This window comes from Salmo trutta, chromosome 6 (genome assembly GCF_901001165.1).
Source record: "Salmo trutta chromosome 6, fSalTru1.1, whole genome shotgun sequence".
Classification (NCBI taxonomy): Eukaryota; Metazoa; Chordata; class Actinopteri; order Salmoniformes; family Salmonidae; genus Salmo; species Salmo trutta.
Window position 1 is genome coordinate 52019315 of NC_042962.1, and position 21158 is coordinate 52040472.

At 42.4% G+C, this 21158-nt stretch overlaps 3 protein-coding genes, 2 non-coding genes and 1 pseudogene across 5 annotated transcripts; 3 read left to right on the forward strand and 3 right to left on the reverse strand.

The window, feature by feature from the left end:
* Nucleotides 1–789: 789 nt before the first annotated feature.
* Nucleotides 790–2594, reverse strand: LOC115196236 (coiled-coil domain-containing protein 122-like). Its single transcript, XM_029756863.1, has 5 exons — nucleotides 2559–2594; nucleotides 1994–2392; nucleotides 1717–1833; nucleotides 1315–1453; nucleotides 790–865 (listed from the first exon to the last, which is right to left on the reverse strand). The coding sequence occupies exons 2-5, from the start codon at nucleotides 2300–2302 to the stop codon at nucleotides 828–830; spliced, it is 603 nt and encodes a 200-aa protein (XP_029612723.1). The 5' UTR covers nucleotides 2303–2392; nucleotides 2559–2594; the 3' UTR covers nucleotides 790–827.
* Nucleotides 2595–4861: 2267 nt separating this feature from the next.
* LOC115196238 (tumor necrosis factor ligand superfamily member 11-like) lies at nucleotides 4862–8109 on the reverse strand. Its single transcript, XM_029756866.1, has 2 exons — nucleotides 7630–8109; nucleotides 4862–6510 (listed from the first exon to the last, which is right to left on the reverse strand). The coding sequence occupies exons 1-2, from the start codon at nucleotides 7777–7779 to the stop codon at nucleotides 5875–5877; spliced, it is 786 nt and encodes a 261-aa protein (XP_029612726.1). The 5' UTR covers nucleotides 7780–8109; the 3' UTR covers nucleotides 4862–5874.
* Nucleotides 8110–8120: 11 nt separating this feature from the next.
* On the forward strand, nucleotides 8121–11319 carry LOC115195155 (peptide chain release factor 1, mitochondrial-like; annotated as a pseudogene).
* Nucleotides 10945–18428, reverse strand: LOC115196237 (WW domain-binding protein 4-like). The gene is made up of 10 exons (XM_029756865.1): nucleotides 18292–18428; nucleotides 15706–15778; nucleotides 15367–15429; nucleotides 14861–14987; nucleotides 14329–14520; nucleotides 12958–13028; nucleotides 12729–12804; nucleotides 12435–12637; nucleotides 12113–12303; nucleotides 10945–11923 (listed from the first exon to the last, which is right to left on the reverse strand). Coding segments are annotated over exons 1-10 (1215 nt in total). The 5' UTR covers nucleotides 18294–18428; the 3' UTR covers nucleotides 10945–11706.
* Nucleotides 18429–18643: 215 nt separating this feature from the next.
* Nucleotides 18644–18715, forward strand: trnae-uuc (transfer RNA glutamic acid (anticodon UUC)). The gene has a single exon. It is a non-coding gene; the product is annotated as a tRNA-Glu (tRNA).
* A 1628-nt stretch (nucleotides 18716–20343) lies between these two features.
* trnae-uuc (transfer RNA glutamic acid (anticodon UUC)) lies at nucleotides 20344–20415 on the forward strand. The gene has a single exon. It is a non-coding gene; the product is annotated as a tRNA-Glu (tRNA).
* The last annotated feature ends 743 nt before the right edge of the window (nucleotides 20416–21158 follow it).

Genomic DNA, 21158 nt, shown 5'->3' on the forward strand with positions numbered 1-21158 from the left:
ATAGATGAAGAGGCCCTAGTCTAAACTTAACCCTAACCCCCCTGGGGTATCTGAAGGGACATGGATGGGGGGGGGTAGCGGTAGTTGGCTGGACACACACATGCATGACCACTGTGAATCTGGACTGAACTAACTAAACTGATGGTGTTTCTGTTATGTTTACATGATCACATATAATTTAACTGAAGATGGTTCTACAGATGATGTCATGGTTATATTTGAAATGGACAGTTAATTAGACTTCCAAAGTGCAGATCTGATCTGACACTCAGAAGCCTTCTAAGGGACAGAAAAACGACTCAACTATATTTACTGCTGCAACCCCCAGCCCACAGAGGGAAGAGGAGAAGGAGGGGGAGAGGGAAGCAGGCAGTGTGAGAGAGAAATAAACAAAGAAAAGGAGAGAGAAAGAGAGTCTCGGGACCGAAACTTCTTTAATGTCGGGAAGGGAACATAATGAGAAAGCACTGTGTTCACACACTCAAACAAACAAAACACTCACACGTTTCTACCCTGTTTCATCTTATTTTTGTTCCGTTTAAAAGCACCATCAATTATTCATGAGAGAGAGAGAGAGAGAGAGAGAGAGAGAGAGAGAGAGAGAGAGAGAGAGAGAGAGAGAGAGAGAGAGAGAGAGAGAGAGAGAAAGGAAAGTTTGGTCCTTACTTTATTCTCTAACCCTAAAACCGTTGATGATGACTCAGTATTCTGTTCCTCTGATGTTGCGTGTCTTAGTGTGTGTGTAATCCGCCGGTAGTTGGTTCTATCATGTACAGCATTTACGCTAAGGCGATCCCTGCCATGGTTTAATGTATAAAAGGTTTCCTTCACGTCTCCATCTCATCAGTTCGTCTCCTGTTCTGATCTGTTGTTTTTGTCAAGATGATGAGAGACAGGAGAGAAACACACCAATAAAGATAGTTTTGTCTACAAAGTGACTGACAGTGATTATTGTCTTCTACACAGTAACACAGGAATAGTTGCTATTTCTTGGTTGACACCATTGCCCTCTGCTGGCCAGTGAGTGTCACAGTTTTATGTCTAAATTCAGGGAGAAACCCAAGTTATTTTTAATGGGGAGGGAAAGACAGTTTTCTGTAAAAACATGTTTTGTTTAACGGCTTCCCAATTCATTACTTTCACTGAAAAAACTATGAGAGAGAAAAATGTAAAATAGAAAATGAACAGCAACAAAACTGTTACGCACAGACCTACACTAGGGCCTGAAGTATGTCTTGGCTTGGGAAAACTCCTAGCCTTAGGTCATACTACAAAACGTACAGTTTTATGAACCAGAACGCTAACTTATGGCACCTCGAGGTGTCTCTTGAGGTCCTGGATCTCTCTCTCCATGTGGTAGATATGTGGTAGGCCCAGTCCTGTGGCCGGACTGGGCCTTCATCAGTTGGCAGTGGAGACGCTTCACGATGGCATCATACCGTCTGTTCTGGATCTGAGAACAACACACTATGGTTTTAAACAAATATTGTACTTTTTGATTTTTGTTGACATTGTCCTGCATTTCTTTCCTTTTTGTATGTACACCACTTTGAGCTGCATGTTCGAAAGGTACCAGATAAAAAGTTATTCTTATTATGAATACTGTAATTGGTGGGTCTTTATCTAACATAAACTGTATGGAGTGAGTTATTTTCTGTTGGATGAGAGGAAAAAGGGGGTAAGTGAGCATCAGACAATAGGGATTCACTACCGTACCTCGATATGCTTCTTGATCAGTGTGTGACTCTCAAACTCCTTCAGGATGAGCTCTCTTCTCTCAGTCACCATCTTCCTCCGGGCTGAGATCTGCCCCCTCATGTCATCCATCTCTTTCTGTCAAGAGATTGCAGTTTTATTACTGATTCACGATAACTTGCGAACAGATGAAGTGGAGAAGACACGGATCACAGGACCAAATGAACGTTTTTTTTTTTACGTATCCCATATGACTGTAATCTGTCAACATCTACACTGGTTCCTCAGCTGCTCTGACCTGTGCCTGCTTCACAGCGTTCCCCTCTGGGTTCTCCAGGTCGGCCCTCAGCTCCTCTCTCCTCTCTGTGAGCACTCTGACCAGAGCCCTCTTCTCCACTAGCTCCCTGTGAGCCTTCGTCTGGCTCTCCGCTTGCAAGACGGCTGTCCGGTGGCCCTCCATCTTGTTCCGGTAGGTGTTGTAACCGGCCAGCACGCAGCTGGAGTTGTCCTCCTCTTCCTCGATCAGCAGTCGGAGCTCTGTGTTTTCGTTGTAGACGGTGATGGAACGCAAGCCCAGGTCTTGCATGTGTCGCTGCAAGTGTTCCATCTCACCCTCCAGGATGAGAATCTGCCTCACGTTGGATTTTAACTCCACTTCAGCTTCTTTGCCTTTCTTCTGAATGTCTGATAGTATGGCCTGGTAGCAGATGAAAACAACATTGCTTTACACTGAGTGTTAAAACAAATGTTCTAATATTAATGTTGCATGGAAAATTTATATAATGTAAGCAGCAATAATTACAGTGTTCCTGGAGTTTCAAAATGTTACTGGTCAGTGTGTTAGCAGGTAAGGAGAGATTTACCTGGAGAGAGCTGAGCACTTGTTTTTGCTCCTGGAGGGCCACTTTCGGCTGTTAGAGCAAAGCATCCCAAGATAATACAGGTAGTCCAACATTTTATAAGGAATTTGCTATATGTTTTCTTGCCATTTTCCATCGTCATCCCAGCAGAGTTGGCCATGTTGACACGTTTGTTGTTGTGTGCGCAAACAGAGTTGATTTTCGCGCTCAGCTCAGCACGTGCGCTCTCTTGGCCTGGCTGAAGTTCCTGGGGGGGTTCAGGTGGGATTCCCCCAATACGCCCCATTTTGACTGACTTCACCTTTGCTGAGTAAAACAACATACTTATGTTAAGAATTAAACCATTAAAGAAACCACAAGTTCGGACACACCCAAAGAGAAACGTTCATTTGTGCCCTTCCCACTGAAAATGTAGGGGAAATAAATTGTGATTGTTATTCAAATCCATTGGTCAGTGAAGTAAACTAAGGGAAATGTAGCCCTAATTTTCATATTAATTTATTTTACAATGGATTGCCAGATGTCCGGATTTGATTCGATACACAATTTGTATGTGATAAATGACAGGGACTTGTCACTATGGTTTCTGGTGGTATGAGACAGTATAAATGTCAGTTATGTGTATTTACATGTTCCTTTGTTCCCAGTGTGAGGCCCCTACTGGTTAGGTCCACACGTGGTGTTTTGGGGTTAGCGAATAAAGTAAGGACCATTCTCTCTCTCTCTCGCTCTCTCTATACCTTTATAAATCTAATTTATGATATGAAAAGACGGCAGTTATGTATAAAATGTGTCTGTAGGCTATTTGATTGCACACAGCAGCCCTCCAGGATATGTACTCAGTCACCCATTTTGTTTCCTTACTAAAACCAGAATATAGGAAGGATATAAGGAAGCCAGTACTGATACATCCCCATTACGCTTCCATGCACATTTCCTGTACGTGTGTGCGCGTGTGTGTGCGATAGGATCAAATCCTTTCAGTTTTTGTGCAGCCAACTAGAAATGTATTGCGACCATCCAGATGAACAAAACAAGGTTTCTTTCCCAGGCCCATGCAGCCTATAAAGCCATGACCCAGTAGGATTTGGCTGTGAAGGCGCTAGCTGGGCTGAAGGCTGGTGAGGGACCCGCCATTTGGTAAACAATAGTCGATAGATTTGATTTACTAGCACAGGACCTGCCAGTTATTTGTGCTGGTGGATGTAAATATTTGATTTGTTGTTTGGGTTTGTTTGCGCACTAAAAACAGCAAATTGTTTGAACGTGATGACAGTTGGAATTCCCCATTTGAAGTTGAATGCTTAGGTATAGGGAAAACACTGGGCTATTATTGTTAACATGTTTGCCTCCAGATGCTAAAGTTCTGAGTAATTAGCTGCTTTGGTTTCTGAGTCTTGTGGCTTTATTGAGACAAGTTTATGGTGTACGCAATAGGAACAGGTGTGTGCCGGTGCCCCATAACCAGTTCTGAAAACAAAACAGATGTGCGGCAGTGAACATCATGATCTTATAGGCTATTGCGCCATTACATCCAATTAACTTTTTATGCGTTTGAATTTCTCATGTGTGTTTGATTAAATAGAGCCCTCCTCAGTCAATCTCAGTCTCAGTCACATAGACACAACAGGATAAACAGTATGTATGACTCAACAGGGTGCTCCCCCTCCATGCCTCCTTCCCTCCCTCCTACTGTCCCTCCCTCCCTTCCTCCAATCCCTCCCTCCCTCCTTCCAATCCCTCCCTCCATCTGTGACTCAATATAACCACAACTATTTCCTGTCTGGTTCCCTGACATTGTCTCTCATTCCCTGTGTTTCATCAGCACTAAAACATGTGTGCCAAAGAGACGGTTTTGATTAGGTCACAGGTGTTCCTGTTTTTACCCTAGTCTGCATTGTGTCAACACAACAAAACATTAACTAAAAGTATCTGTTGCTATTATTTTGCCCACTCCATCCTTCCTCAAAATAGGAAGAGAGACAGTGAAGAGGGGATGGATGGAGATACAGTAGAACATAGCTATGTTTATTTTTAATTTCATGCAATGTTGATCTTTTAAATACCATTAATAGGCCTAGAACAGGGGTAGTTGGCTGTGGGTGGTCAACTACATTAATACCCTGTTATTCATCTCATCTGCTGTTATTTGGGCCACCTGTGTTTTGAGGTGAATACTGATACTGAGGTTTCCATGTGTTTGATGCCATTCCATTTGCTCCGTTCCAGACATTATTATGAGCTGTCCTCCCCTCAGCAGCCTCTACTGATTTGAAGTATAGTAATTTGAGTGCTTGCATCAGCAGTTTTACAAATGAAACCTTTATTGAAAGCCGAGCTGATTCGTGTGATATTGTTGCCCATTTTCTGAAAGGTTACAGAGTGGTGCCAGCTATATACCAGACTGAAAACAAATGAAACAGTCTTTGTTTCAGTGGACGACATTAATACTCTCTTAACAGTGCAACTGTAGAGCTGAGATGGTGTAGTTAGGTGGCGTTAATGCACGCTTTGACATGGAAATGACATAAGAGTGAAGAAAGCTTTCAAGGGAAACATGGTGTGTGTGTGTTGAATTGTTCTAATCCAAGCATGGACAGATCGATTCCTCACTTTTCAAATGGATTTTCATGTGAAGGCAAACTGAGCATAGTAATGACGTTACACGTCAACAAAAGAGTATCTCATTTCAATTTAAATCAGAGACATGAGGCGGGGTGGGGGAGGGGCAGGACTGTAGGGGTCAGTGAAATCGGGGAATGAGTAAGGAGCGTAGGGGGCCTCTAAATGTGTGTGACACAGCACTCCCAGCATGCAACACTAACTGGAGTTATTCCCTTCTAACCACAGAAAGCACATCAAATCGAGGCGCCCTGCGCTCGTACGCCTGAGAGACCGTGTCAAGTTTTCAGAGATCTGCTGAGGTAAAACAGTCTCTCAGGGTGAAATGTAATGGTCAAATGGTATCCCTGTTTTCCTATAAAATGGTTTGAAGCATGGCAATATTGGTGATAATAACAGAGCATTTATAATCTCTCTCCTGTATTTTTACAATTGTATATGGCTACTGAACACAGAATTGAATACGAGGGACATCAGAAAATACATAAATATTGAAAACTTCATAAAACTAAAAGTGAGCCAAATTCAGTTTGATTTCACAGTATAAAAATACAAAACTCTATTCCATATGCAGACAGTCCAGCTATCTAACAGAGATGAATTCCACCTCATCTACAGCCCTGAGCTGGGAATGGGATTAAAGAGATATCAGTTACTAATTCATCAATTAAGTGCCCTGCGTCTCCTTCCTCATTCATCATCGACTGATTCTAAAGGCCCCGAAGTAGCTTCCCTCAGCTTCCGGGTCCAGCAGCCAGGAGTTGGACACGCTGACGTAGATACTGTCCCCGGGCCCCAGGGGGAAAGCCCCTCCCTGCTGCTGACAACACATGTGGTAGTGGCCCCTCTGCCAGTGCCTGGTGCTGCCGCTTTTCATCAGCACAGCTGGCTTGAGAGGGACATTGTGACTGTGACGCTCGTGGAACACGTATTGTATAAGAAGGGCACCAGCCCCGGCCCCAGCTCCATCTTCTCTGTGAATGCTAGGCTCTGCTGAAGCCTCTCTTCTCCCTGGAGCATGAGACTCAGACTCCAACAGTGACTCCTCTACCTGGTCGTAGTACCTGAAGCAGGTTTTGGCGTAGATGTAGTACAGGCCTCCCTTGTGGACCAGGATCCTGCCGTCATGGTACCCGATCTTGGACAGGTGTCCATGGGCGTGGTCCCAGTGGATCATGGTGTCCTGGATGTCTCTCTGGATGTGCCCACTGGGAGGCTGAATGGGCAGGTGGGCTGAGGGTGTGACCTCCCTGGGTTTTTTGGGGCACCTCTGTGACTCCCCTCTCCGGAGGTCGTCCGAAGTCTCAACTAGGGCTGGTCCGGTCTGGGTGACCTGAAGTTGACAACAGAGACAGCGGCAAGAGAGGTTAGAGGTCACAGTAGCCCAAATCCCTCATTGGGCATCGATAAACTGCTGTTAGATGCATTTATAGAGTTATTGACCACTTGTCACTTAAACTTTTTTACTGCAGTAGGCTAAATCAGGGTCACACAGTGTATTTCTTGGTAGTCTTAAACAAATCTACTTTGAAACAAGTATTCACCTTCACACATATGGTTATGGGCTTAAAAAGAAGACATCTGGCACCGTGTCAGATATAGAGTAGAAATGTATTACATTTTGAGTTTGCATTTCAATATTACACTTCATATACATCACAGAAGACTGAAATATAACAAAACCGTTTGACATAGAAACATCGGATTTTCTGCAGGTTTTTGAAATAATGTTTATTAATTATGAAATATATGAATAACATTCCACCCATGAGGCCACTTTATATGTACAGTATATACTGTATTCTAGTAATAGCTCATCCTATATAACTACTGCTGTACACACCTTCTCTATTAATGTACTGTCCCTACACACCAATATACATATTCATATTCTGGACTCTGACATTGCTCATTCTGATATTTCTTAATTTCTTTCTTTATACTTTTTGGATTATGTGTATATTGTTTTGTATTGTTAGGTATTACTGCACTGTTGGAGCTAGAAACACAAGCATTTTGAGGCACCTGCGATAACATCTGCAAATCTGTGTAAACCAATAAACTTTTATTTGATTTGTTGCTCTCTTGTAATACATAAGGCTACTTTGTAAGCCATAAGAGGCAATAGCCAGTAAAACCGTCCATACAATATGAAACACTTTGCCTCTGAAGTGTAATGTGTTATAGATGTTGTGGTGAGAGAGCAACCACTTGAAATGGATTGCATTTAGTGCAATGTGTATTTGTGGCAATCATTGTATTTAATAATTTTTTGGTCCAATGTTTTCTTGCAGCACCTGCAAACTGTTATGACAATAACTTTTTTCTTACAAAATACAACTTTGTGCTATAGAATTACATAGATTTTATGATCATTTTTAGAGGAGACTTTTGGTATACTCCAATGTAAGAGACCTATGCATTAGTATTTGTATTATTATGATTACTTTACCTGTTGAAGATGACCTGTCAAGTGAAGTACAACAGCAACACTTGATACCACTTGAAGTAATCCCATGAAAACGACGGTACCAATAAGAGTTCTGTTTGAAGTTGGTTCTGTTCTCCTGAGCTGCTGAAATCTTGGCAGACTGCTTTCCATTTCATAAAAATCCGTTTAACACTGAACGCTAAATATCCACTGTGTTTCATAAAAACAGACCCAATGTTAGGCTATGCTTTCCCCCGAGATATGTTTGTATTTCAGCGTATTCTCATTACCAATATAAGTTTTAGGAGGTAGTTTTCTCAGTTTAGTACCCCCTCTTTGAGGACCAATCAGATTACAGATGAATTTAAACAGCCTTTTAACACCACCAGGGGTGCTGTTGTAAAATACTGTGCGAAAAACATTATTATTGACTACATATCCCAGCATTCAACACCACTCTTTCAACTTGCTGGAAGCGTGATTATATTCTTTACAATGTTACTAAATATGAGATGATAAACTCATGTAACCAGTTTACACTTATTTCGTATACACTGTAGCCAGATGCTTACGCAGAAATGTATTCGACTGTGTGGCCTCGTCTCTCCACATGCGCAAGAGAATATGGAAGGAACTAGCAAATCGATCACTCGTATCATCAAGACGTTCTTGTAACAATCATTTGGGCGATTTATACAGGAATGAGTCTGGGCAAAGATATCTTCGGCAGCTTGTGGAAGAGTACAGAGATGTCACCAAAACATTACAACATGGGTTTCTCAACGACCCCGCCAGGAAAGAGTTGAACAAGAGACAGGTGGGACTTTCACCAGCGCTGAACATGCCGCGAAAGACCTAGAGGAGGTTGAAACTCTGCTTCAAAGTAAGCTGTGTTATGTTTTGTGTATTTTGTTAATTGCTAACTAGCTAGCGGTCTTTTTGTATCTTCCTTTCATAAGTGTCTGTAACGCCTGCGTGCCGCAATGACCAGAAGAGGTCGCCAATGCTTCAAAAACAATGTGCTAACCGTGAGATGTGTCATGTATCTGAAAACGTTCTAGTGTCATCCATATTCTCCTTTTACAGGGACAGTCGGTTCCAAAGAGGAAGACCGACAAATGGTCCAGCTACTGAAAGAGGAACAAGCACAGATCACCCAAAGAATCGAGTCATTGAGAAAAGATGTACGAACAGACATTAGACACAGAACATCTTAAATGTCTTCCTTGGTCAGTCTGGAACTTGATGAGAAAATCTGAATTCATATTCCCCCAGTTGATCCAGACACTAGTACCCAGTGACCCACATGGCACCAGTAATGTCCTTCTGGAGGTGGTAACAGGGCGGACAACAGGAGGTGAGTCAGTGAACTGTAATTACTCAATGAACAGCATAGGACATGGACAACGACTCTCCATTACACACCTGGTTCCTAATGATAATGTATGTCCCCTCTGGTACACATGTTTTGATCCAGGTGACATCTGTCAACAGTTCACCAGAGAGATGTTTGACATGTACCAAGGCCTTGCCAGCTATAAGAACTGGGACTTTGAGATCAACTACATACCTGCTGAATATGGTAATGCTTCTCTTCTGTCTGTCCTACTGTCTGTGTTTTATGGGTCACTGGATGAAAGTGTCTGTTTATGTATGATTGATTGGTGTGTTTGTCTGATTTGATTCACTCAGGTGGACTGCACCATGCGGCATTAAGGATAGCGGGGGAGAGTGTGTACCGGCGTCTGAAGCATGAGGGAGGGACACACCGGGTCCAGAGGATCCCCGAGGTGGGCCTGTCCTCCAGGATGCAACGCATTCACACAGGAACCATGACCGTCATCGTCCTGCCACAACCCAACGAGGTACACCCGTCTGTCTGTCTGTTTGAACGATAATAAATTGGCATCCTGTTTTGTAGCTGGACATCAGCATTGACCCTAAGGACCTGCGGGTTGATACGTTCAGATCGAGAGGGGCGGGAGGTCAAAGTGTCAACACAACCGACAGTGCTGTCCGAATAGTACACCTGCCAACAGGTAAGAGCTTACATATTTTCAATATGTATTGAAAATTCACTTTAAGAAGTTTTTTTAATATCGTTATTGAAAACCAATGGCACCTCTCAATTCTTGATTTTGAATTGATCTCCTGATATTGAAATGGAATTACTGACTGACCCCTGCTCTGACCCTAGGTACGGTGTCAGACGTCCCGCTCTCAGCTGCAGAATCATGACACGGCCCTGCGCCTGCTGAAGGCCCGCCTCTACCAGAGCATGAAGGGCAGAGACAGAGCAGAGACTTACGGCACGCAAACAGCAGGTGATCCCCGATACACAGTCCCATCCTAACGCTTTACTGTCCCCCTCCTCCCTCCCCCTTTCTCTCTCCCCAACTCACCTCAGAGCCATTCATGTCACTCCTTCTCCAGGCTGGCACTCGCTCCCAGTCGGAAAGGATTCCCACCTACAACTTCAGCCAGGACCGCGTGACAGATCACCGGACTGGCTATGTGACCAGAGATATCAAGGTGGACTTCTAACTATGCAAACAAGCAGTCTATAATGGAAGATGATTTGTTGTGTAATGTTTGTCATGTCATGCTTTTACATGTAGTGGTAATAGTTGGTTAACGTGTCTTCTGTATTCTCTTGGCAGGAGTTCATGAGGGGCGGGGAGCCCCTGGATGATCTGATCTCAGAGCTGTTGGAACACGGAGACAAGGAGGCTCTGCTGGAGCTGGTGGTGACCTGCAGTCAGAGATACCGACTCAAGGACAGTGTGACGCCTTAGTTCTGGGAGCTAGCTAACATGACCCACTGCTGCAGCACTGACAGGAGAACAGTCAGACCAGATATGGAAGCAGTGGCGCGAACACTGATCCTGGTTCAGTTTGTGAAAAGAATGGCGTGTGGGTGGAGAAAAGAGAGCAGAGAGAGCCTGGCTGCAGACAACCCAGCTCTTTAACCAGTCTCAAACATGTACACAATTACACCCTAGCATCTTAATAAAGTCCTAAAATGTTACTGAAAATAGTTGGCGATACACACTATTGGGTGTGTCAGAGCTATGTTTCAGCCCAACACACACGCTCTAATCTCAAGCACCCAGGCTGTCTGGCAGCTGGCCAGCCATGGCATCAGTATCTCTCCTACACAGCCATAGCAATGAGCGTGTATTGGCACCAATGAAGGGTTGAATTACCGTCGAGGATACTCGAGCCCCTGTGAAATGTTTGAGTTGCTTTGACAGAAGTGCAAAATAAATCCATGGAAGACTATTGATTACTGAGGACTAAAGGCTGTGGACTAAAGGAAGAAGCATAGAGAAAATGTCCACACCAGCAGAGTATATATTCAAGTACAATATTTCATCAATCATACTGTAGAAAACTTTGCATTCTCCTTGTCGCATACTCCAACCATGTTGGGGTACGGTTCAGGGCTGGGTTTCCCCAAAGCATTGTAGCACAAGGATCATTTTAATTCCATTGAAACTAAATAGACAAAAGATGACCTTAGTGCTAAGATGGTTTTGGGAGACCCAGGCCTGAGCATGTACAGGTGGTGATGTGGAAAATGACAACCACCACCACAGTAAGGACATCACAGCGGTCCTTCACAAATTATCCAGTTAAAAATACATCACACACACATAAGAAAATATCTCTGGGAATGATATTGTCTGTGTCTGTCACGGCTGTATGCTATTCAAGTCAAATAAAAAAAGCAGGAGGGCATCAGGCATTGAAAAAGGAAATTGTTAAGAGTAACACTTCAAGTTAGGACAGCTAAAGCCACTGATCCAGCTTGTTTCAGACGTCTGCTTGTCCTATCGTTCAACCCCAAAAGCTGCTGATATACTGTAACTTGGATGGGTAAAATTCAACCTGAACAATTCTGAAATGATGGCATCTTGGTGAGTAGCTAACTCGGGTTCTCTGTAGCCCACAGGGACCTGACCTGCGTATCCAGGTATTGATATGACGTTGCTAGAATTGTCCCCTTACACAATAACAACAGTCTCCCAACAACATCCCCCAGTTTGTCAAGCCTTGTCTGTTTAAAAAGAGTTCATATCTGAGTTAGCCTGGGTATTAGTCATCATCCCCCCGTTGCCTCAGGCTCCTGGAGGATTTCCCGTTCTCTGCTTTCCTCTTCCTGAACGTGGCCCCGGCTCCCGACGCGGGGCCACCCTCGTCGCCCAGAGAGGTGATGATACGCTCCCTAAACTTGGGTTTGGGCTCAGGTGGCAGCTCCGCGGGGGCGCTAGCTGAACCTTCCACCTGTGGTAGCTGCAGGTCCACTTTCTCACTGGAGGAGAGAACATGGGGTATAGAGCAGATAGGTGAGTTATTAGTTTAGCATTTAATAAGGCACACAATAACAAGTTGGCTAAAGTAGAGACAGACTAGCACCAGGGTCCTGTTCATTAAGGAAAACTGTAACAAAATCTCATAGTTAAATCCAAATGAAGACATTGACAGTATAACAGTCTCTTACTAAGGCTCTTCTTCTTCCTGTATCTGCTCCCAGGCTCCGTAAGGGTTGGTCTTCCTGGGCTTCTTAACAGCAGGCCTCTCCTCTTTCTCCTCAGGCACAGCTGTCGGTGTGTCTTTGGCCTCTTCGTCTCCCTTCCCCCCATCATCCTCACCATCTTTATCCTCTCCCTCCTTGTCTGAAGGCGGTGTATTCTTTTTGTGAGGAGAGCAAATTATTATTGAAATGATTGTCAGTCACCATGACTCAAAGCCTAAACTAATGCCTACTATTGTTTGTGCCCATTCACTACCAATGGGGTTGTATTGAGAACTCAGAGTCTCACCCTGAACTGAATCTTGGTGACTTGTTTGGATTCCTCTCCTTCCCCGGCTCCGTTGGTACTGTTGGAGCTGTCCTCCCCAGAGAGGGGTTCTGGCTGCAGGGCAGATGGGTCATCTACCCCTGGGGGGCCCACTGTCTCTCCACTGGGCCCGGGCCCAGACTCGCCACTGGCAGGGAGATCTGCAGGTCTTTCCCAGCTGGACTCTGTCAGAGTGGGGGAAACATCAAAACTATGTCAAACATAATTATGTCAAACATACATCATTCTTGTCATCATCTGTCTTCATAGACTGACCTCCAGTCTCTGTGTTGTAGTAGTAGGTAAATCCATCAGGACTGACGGCCTCTATCCAGGCACTACCTAAGGAGATCTACAGAAAAAAAGTGTGTTCATACCAGGACTTGAATGCATTACCTCGGTACATTACACTGACTCTAAACATATCAAATGAGTAACAACATACAAGAGACTTCCTGGTCAAATGAAAGGTAATAAGAAAAATACATGAAAAAGTCATGTGTACCTCAGTTTGACCAGGCTGTGGAGATGGTGTGCTCTTTCCCTGCAACCCATATGGTTTGTCCCACTGAGATTCTGAAAATATATAAAAACACAATGCTTCAGGAGAAAGGTGAATGGTCCTAGGTGTATGTTCAAAACTGATTCAAAGTCACAGTCTGACTTTTAACCTGTCATCTCTGATATCTGCGGAGGTGTTGTGGTCTTCAGCCTACCCTTGGGTTCGTACGGATAGTTGCAAACCAAATTCAAGGGCTTTCGAGGACCATCAATTTGTAATAGTTCCTATTATGCAATTGTTTCTATTTGCCACCAGATGGCGGTATATTCGCCAAAACTTCACGACAAAAAAAACATACTATTCATTACTACCTTACAAGCTCTACTCAATAATACTTGTTTCACTACTTATTTACTACATACATTAGTGGTAAATCCGTACTGATGATTTAATTTGAGTAGTGATGAGCAGAGTTTTGGGACATGCCTACTTGTGAACACATTTCTTATTCGCATTACTACACACTCCAGCTTTATGACAGTGTTGTAATTTTATTGGGCATTTGGGAATCTACTACTTAATAGCTACAAAAAAGCATCTTGCTTCTGACTGGCAGCTTTAGAGTCGCCGGTCGGGAGAAGGGCGGGTGGGCTGTGTGAGGAAAACGGCACGTAAACGGCAACCAGAACAGCAGGAGCACAGCTGCCGCTTGATAAAGTGGAATATCGCAGGCGCCCCTTGAATGAGGCAAAAAAAAAGCTCTGGAGAGAAAAAGTCTCAATGTAGAACTGGCGCCAGCGCAGGATGCAGCGTTGTGCCTTTCCCCTCCAGGGCCGATTACACCATGCTCGCCATGTCAAAGTCTGATGCATTTATTTTCACCTTACACGGTGTGGGTTGGTTAGGTCCAGTGATGTAGTGGTAAAAAATGGTGGGCAAACTATACTGAACAAAAATATAGAAGGGTTGGTCCCATGTTTCATTAGCTGAAATAACAGACCCCATAAATGTTCTATTATGCACAAAAGGCTCTATATTTGCCCAGCATTGTAGCTATCGATGTGACGTTTGGCAGTGCCTAATCAGTCGCTTCTGTACCTGCCTGGCTGAGTGGCAGTGTGGGTAGAATGAGACAGCTCGCCTGGCAACCAGAGTGCGAAACACATTAAATAAAACTCGGTAGTGTACCTGGAAATGAATTCGTAAGAGCAATATATTTTTCTAATATTAACATATTTGATAGTTTTCTGTTCTCCTCCCATTTTAATTCAAGTACCAACTTGAGAACATTTCAGATTTTTAAGGTATTCAAGTAATTGAATTTCAGAGTGCCAAATTCAATTACTTTAAGCACCTTGTGTGAACCTTGCCTACCTCCTGTCATAGAGTTGTAGTAGTATGTGAGTCCTTCGCCTGTCTTTCCCTCCACCCAGTTCTCCGATTCGTTTCTGGGCATCCTCTCCTTTCCAGGCTTTCGCTTCTTTTCTTGTTTTCGAGATGGAGATGGAGATGGAGATTGAGATGGAACTGGGCTTGGAGTTTGGGCTTTGGTTTGAGATGGGGAACCTAAGCAAACACACAAAATCACATTGATATACATTAGCCATTTGAGCAGACCATCTTATCCAAAACGACTTACACCGAGTGTGTTCTAACAACTTTTTAAAAGCTTCAAGTTTCATTAGTCGTAGTATGTACAGTATACGCATGGTGTACATCATCCGACAAAATGCTTACTTGACAGGTTCCTTCTTGACAATGCAACAACGCGATAACAAAATATAAGAATACAAAAACTATAAGAAACAATGGTAATAAGTTACACACTCATTAGACGGTACAAATAAAAACAGACTGGCAGGTTATTAAGTTAGTAAATCAATAAAACATTTAACTAAGAAGTTACCTGATGGTTTTATCCCCAACCTTTTCATATCCTCCTCATAAGCTTTCAGTGCAGCCGCCTCCATCGTTGCAAACTCTTTAGACTGACGATCCTCCTTCTTCGCCTTGTCAATGCTCTTCTTTTGCATCTGTACAGAAGAGGGGCCGGAGTATCAGTCAAGCCACCAATGAGATGACAGCATGGGGTGAGAGTGGCTTATCTGGACCTTATCTCTGCTGAAATACACCACTAGGCCAACCATTAGGTCTATGCATGCCAAGCTGCGTTTACAATGCATCAATAGTTTCCCTTGCAACAGTGACCCCTGTTGATACCTCTGTGTAATAACGTGTTATCAGCAGACTACATAGAGCCCAGATAGAAAACAGTATAGTCTCAGGTGATTGACACAACATTTATGGCATCTGTATTTTTTATGCAGTATGTTAGCTACAACCCTGGCACTGACAGGCACCCACCTTTCTATGTTTCACAAGTGAAGGCAAAACACAATGATGACAACTCACCTCAGCAATTTTGGCAGCAACATTTTCTTTGTGATTCTTCCCTCGTTCATGAAACTCAACACTCTGCATGAGAAACAAACAAGCACAGAGGTGAATACATGATCAAATCTTGTCCTCAGATACAACCCCTTGCAGTCATAACGTAACAGACTACTCTCTCTTTGACACACATCACCAAGAACAAGTAAGCATTCATTCAACGTTAGCAACATGAGAAGGGCCTAGTCAAAGAGACTGAATAGCTAGCATGATGATTATGCCTGAATGGGTAGCTAGTCAGCTAAGTACACCAACTTTACATACCGGTACAAATTACATGACAATTTACTCAACACTCACAGGTTTATTGTCGGCTATCCAGCACTTGCAGTACTGGCAGAATTTCTTCGGCTGGGACTTCCAATATTCCGACCTGAGTAATACAAACAAAATAAACAACTTCATAAACATGTGTTTGAAAGCTGATCAGAATAGCAATTTGGACAGTGACTAAAACACAACCATGGTCGTACAAACTGAACTAGCTAGCTAGCTTATGTTAGCTTATGAATAGATGCAACAATATGAAATCAAATGTTATTGGTCATGTTATACAACAGGTGTAGACTTTACAGTGAAATGCTAATTTATGAGACTATTCCCAACAGTAAGTAAGACATATGTCTACAATGTATGTTTTTTAACGAAAAAAAAGAAGACATGTCTTACTTACTGTATAATATATATTGTAGACGTATCCAGCTACAATAGTCATTTACAACATTTACAATGTCTACAGTGTATTTCTGATCAATGTGATGTTATTTAAAAAAAATAAAAGTGCTTTTCTGTGTTTTTGAAAGAAAAGCACTTAAAAAAAAATAACATAAAATTGATCAGAAATACACTGTAGACATTGTAAATGTTGTAAATGACTATTGTAGCTGGAAACGGCTGATATTTAATGGAATATCTACATAGGCGTACAGAGGCCCATTATCAGCAACCATCACTCCTGTGTTCAAATGGCAAGTTGTGTTAGCTAATCCAAGTTTATCATTTTAAAAGGCTAATTGATCATTAGAAAACCCTTTTGCAATTATGTTAGCACAGCTGAAAACTGTTGTTCTGATTAAAGAAGCAATAAAACTGGCCTTCTTTAGACTAGTTGAGTATCTGGAGCGTCAGCATTTGTGGGTTCAATTACAGGCTCAAATGGCCAGAAACAAAGAACTTTCTTCTGAAACTCATCAGTCTATTCTTGTTCTGAGAAATGAAGGCTATTCCATGCGAGAAATTGCCAAGAAACTGAAGATCTGGTACAACGCTGTGTACTACTCCCTTCACAGAACAGTGTAAACTGGCTCTAACCAGAATAGAAAGAGGAGTGGGAGGCCTCGGCGCACAACTGAGCAAGAGGACAAGTACATTAGAGTGTCTAGTTTGAGAAACCGACGTCTCACAAGTCCTCAACTGGCAGCTTCATTAAATAGTACCTGCAAAACACCAGTCCCAACGTCAACAGTGAAGAGGCGACTCCAGGATGCTGGCCTTCTAGGCAGAGTTCCTCTGTCCTGTGTCTGTGTTCTTTTGCCCATCTTAATATTTTCCTTTTATTGGCCAGTCTGAGATATGGCTTTTCTTTGCATCTCTGCCTAGAAGACCAGCATCCCGGAGTCGCCTCTTCACTGTTGACGTTGAGACTGGTGTTTTGCGGGTACTGTTTAATAAAACCTCTGTCCTCCAATGGCACTCCGTTGTCAGTTTAGCCTACATTTCACTGATCTTAGTAGCATTTTACTCCCTCTGTTTAATATAACACACATACATTAATTATTAATTTTGGTTGCCTATCCTGACGTGAAGTTTGTTCTATAGAAAGTATTTGACTCTCGTGACAAAATTAAGGAAAGGTAAGAAAACGGATTTTCCGACCCCCGTAATTTCCTTCATTTTGTCACTAGAGTCAAATACTTTCTGTCGCACACATCAGAATCAAATACTTTCTGTCGCACACATCAGAATCAAATATTTTCTATAGAATATACTTCGACAGGATAGGCAACCGAAATTTAAAATTAATCTATGTGTGCTATATTAAACAGAGGAGGGAGTAAAATGTAGGCAAGCAATAAACATTTCAGAACAACTACTAGTCGAATAAGACATGGGAGAGATGAACATTTTGGGAGAGATGAACATTTTGGCAAAGAGATTTATTTATAGACTAATACACTTGAAACAAATAGCCAAACCGAAAACTGCAGACATTACTAGCGCCTCCCCTGCGATCAAACCGCCCAAAAAACTAAAAAAATGAAACGCAGCCTAACGTGATCATTGACAGCTGCCTTGAAGGACACAAATAAATACAAATCTTTCTGATACTAAGATCAGTGAAATGTAGGCTAAACTGACAACGGAGTGAAGAGCAGAAATCTCAACTAGCAAGCAATTCGCAGCAATGAAGAATTGAGTGTGTTCACGCGAAGGGGGATTTTGTCAGGGGGGAGATTTTCGGCACAACACCTGTACGGAGTCAATGTGCTTGGTTTACTTGGTAGTTGAGGTAATTCAGTAGGTATATATGGGTAGGGGTAAAATGACTATGCAATCAGGATATATAATAAACAGAGTAGCAGCAGCGTATGTGAAAGTGTGTGTTTTGTGTCTGTGCTGGAGGGTCAGTGTAGTATCTGTGAGCGTGCATAGAGCCAGTGCAAAACAAATCAACATGAATAAATAATAAAGGGTGTCAATGTAAATTGTCCGGATAGCCATTTGATTAACTTTTCAGCAGTCTTATGGCTTGGGGGTAGAAGCTGTTCAGATGCCTTTTGGTCACAGACTTGGCTCTCCGGTACCAATAACGTTAACGTTACATAGTTAGCTTTAGTAAATCTTAAACGAAATTGCAATGGGTGTGACGTGAAACAAAATACTCACATTGTGTCTTCTGATGCAATATAACGTTAATATAATTAAGGTTAAACAACCTAGCTAGCTACACACAAAAGCAGAAAATGTTGAACATTTCTCAACCATCAACAACACGGCGTCCGTTTCTTATGACGTATATACGGATGTCTTTGAGGGTCAAAACTGGTTGTACACGCTACTGTTATCGCTTTTCTTGGCTTTATTTTGACAACACAGTCGTTTGAAAGTGTCGTTTTAATCGCAGTTTATTATAAGGAATATGAGAATAATGGATTGAATGACATAATTCCATATAAATATGTCATCCGTCCCGTGTAGACAGAACAAATAGTCTATAGTCCTTCCAAAGTTCAAGACCTCCCATATGGTCTAGCGGTTAGGATTCCTGGTTTTCACCCAGGCGGCCCGGGTTCGACTCCCGGTATGGGAATAACTGTTTTGTTTAAACATCATTGAACATGTTCTCTTTAGCAGTGTTTCCTTAACTGTGCTCCTCGAATACATTGGTGGAAAAAGTACCGGATTGTCATACTTGAGTAAAAGTAAAGATACCTTAATAGAAAATGTCTCAAGTAAAATTCACCCACTAAAATAATACTTGATTAAAAGTCTGAAAGTATTTGGTTTTAAATGTACTTAAGTATCATAAGTAAGTCTAATTGCTAAAATATACTTAAGTATCAAATTTGCCTCACTTTCTTCTCTCAGTAATTATTTGTCCCGTTTTCAAGAAGACCCTCTCAGGATGTGGCCACTATGCAGTCTCCCTGTCATGACTTTAGTAAGCCGTGGGTATCTTCAAATCTTCAATGAAGTGACATGTAACCGACATGTAAGAAGTGGTTACCCTTGATAGCCAATGCAATATCAATTTGGCCTTGTTTTGCTACAGATTTGGCCAATTTGGCCTTGTTTGCTACTTTGGCATAAACTGATCCATAGAAGACTGCGCAGGTGTGGGTCGCGGAGTAGGTCTACTTGACTGAGTGGATACTGGCTCCACCACTATCACTAGCAGGCCCGCTAGTTTCTCCAAGCTCCGCTACAGCTAGCTTCACGTTTGGGTGCACAGTTTCTCATATGCCTGTGTAGGTTGTGCGTAGAACCGACTTTATATGAGATTTAGTTTTGGCAAATTATACACTGTGTTCTAACATTGTCTACATTATTAAAATGCATCCAAATGCTACTGCGCTTTCCGACTCATCTTCCAGCTGTTGTTTTCACCGCTGTCCTTCCTCTCTCATCGGCTGCTAAGTGTGTGACTGTGAGTGAGTTGGCTCCGCCCTCCCTCACGCATCTTTGGATCATTGGTTGACACCGCGTGTCTGATTGACAGGAACAAGAGGTGAGGCTGTTAGTCTGAGCAGTCAGAAGGAATGTGTGCGCTTGAGCATTTAGGCCTATATTTTTTTTCTTCGTTATTTTAATTAATTAATTATACTAATTTAAATATTTTGATTATTCATATCTTATTTTTTCTAAATAGATTCGGCTTTTCTGATATGCGAGCCGGCTCGTTCGCGAACGACACATCACCACAAACAAAGCATTTGTGTTTAGTGAGTCTGCCAGGTCAGATGCAGTAGGGATGACCAGGGATTTTCTCTTTAAGTGCGTGAATTGGACAATTGTCCTGTCCTGCTAAGCATTCAAAATGTAACGAGTACTTTTGGGTGTCAGGGAAAATGTATGGAGTAGAAAGTACATTATTTTCTTTAGGAATGTAGTGAAGTAAGAGTTGTCAAAAATATAAATAGTAAAGTACAGATACCCCAAAAAACCACTTAAGTAGTACTTTAAAGTATTTTTACTTAAGTACTTTACATCACTTCTCGAATACCCCCAACAGTACATATTTTTTATTGTAACCCTGGACAAGCACACCTGATTCAACTAATCATCAAACCCTCAATGAGTTGAATGAGGTCTGTTTGTCCAGGGCTACAACAAAATTTGTAATGTTGGGGGTACTCAAGAATTCGGAAATACCCCTCTACAGTACCAGTAGGCTTACCTGTGTATTTCACTGTTAAATTACTACTTATTTATCCAACTTCCCATATGGTCTAGCGGTTAGGATTCCTGGTTTTCACCCAGGCGGCCCGGGTTCGACTACCGGTATGGGAACAGACATTTTATTAAAACTTTGAAAATATTATGCACAGTAGGCCTAAAGATACAGGTACGGTATATGCCTGCCTGTGGCTTTGACTGTTAAAATATTGCGAACTGACAAATTAGAATACTCTATCCGATGTAGGCTACTCTAGTAATGCTGCAACTAGAGCTCACAGTCTCACACCAGAATTACACGTTCATCCACGTTACTCAAGCGTCAAATTTCTAACATGCTGACCAGACCGGACACGTCGCGTCGCGAGCGTTGCAAAATAAATGTAGAAATCCATGTTATTCAATTATTGCACCCACACTGCTCTCGGTGCAAGTCCTGCCTCTCCCGTCTCCTCATTGGTTTATAGAAGCTGGTACCCAAGTGACATCTCCTCATTGGTTATACCCACGTGAGTTTAGATGTCAATCACCATATAAGGTCAAAGATGAAAAAGCCTGAAAGGAGGAGAGATAACTAGAAACAATTCTGTTGACCGTTTATGTGTGGTTTAATTGTCGGAGTAGAGGACCTTGTGCATTTCAGGTAAAATAACAATGCATGTTTAATGCTTTTCGACCTGTCCCCAAATTAATGTAACTGGTTCAGAGTTTGTTTTGATATTTTAACCTGCTTGTTGTGATCGTGTTTGGTGTGGGGGGACAAAATACATTTATGCACAATGGCGCTCGCGGTTTGGGTTCCGTGTAAGGTTGTTTAGACATTAACTCCACATTTTTGAGGTTAGGCATTAACGGTG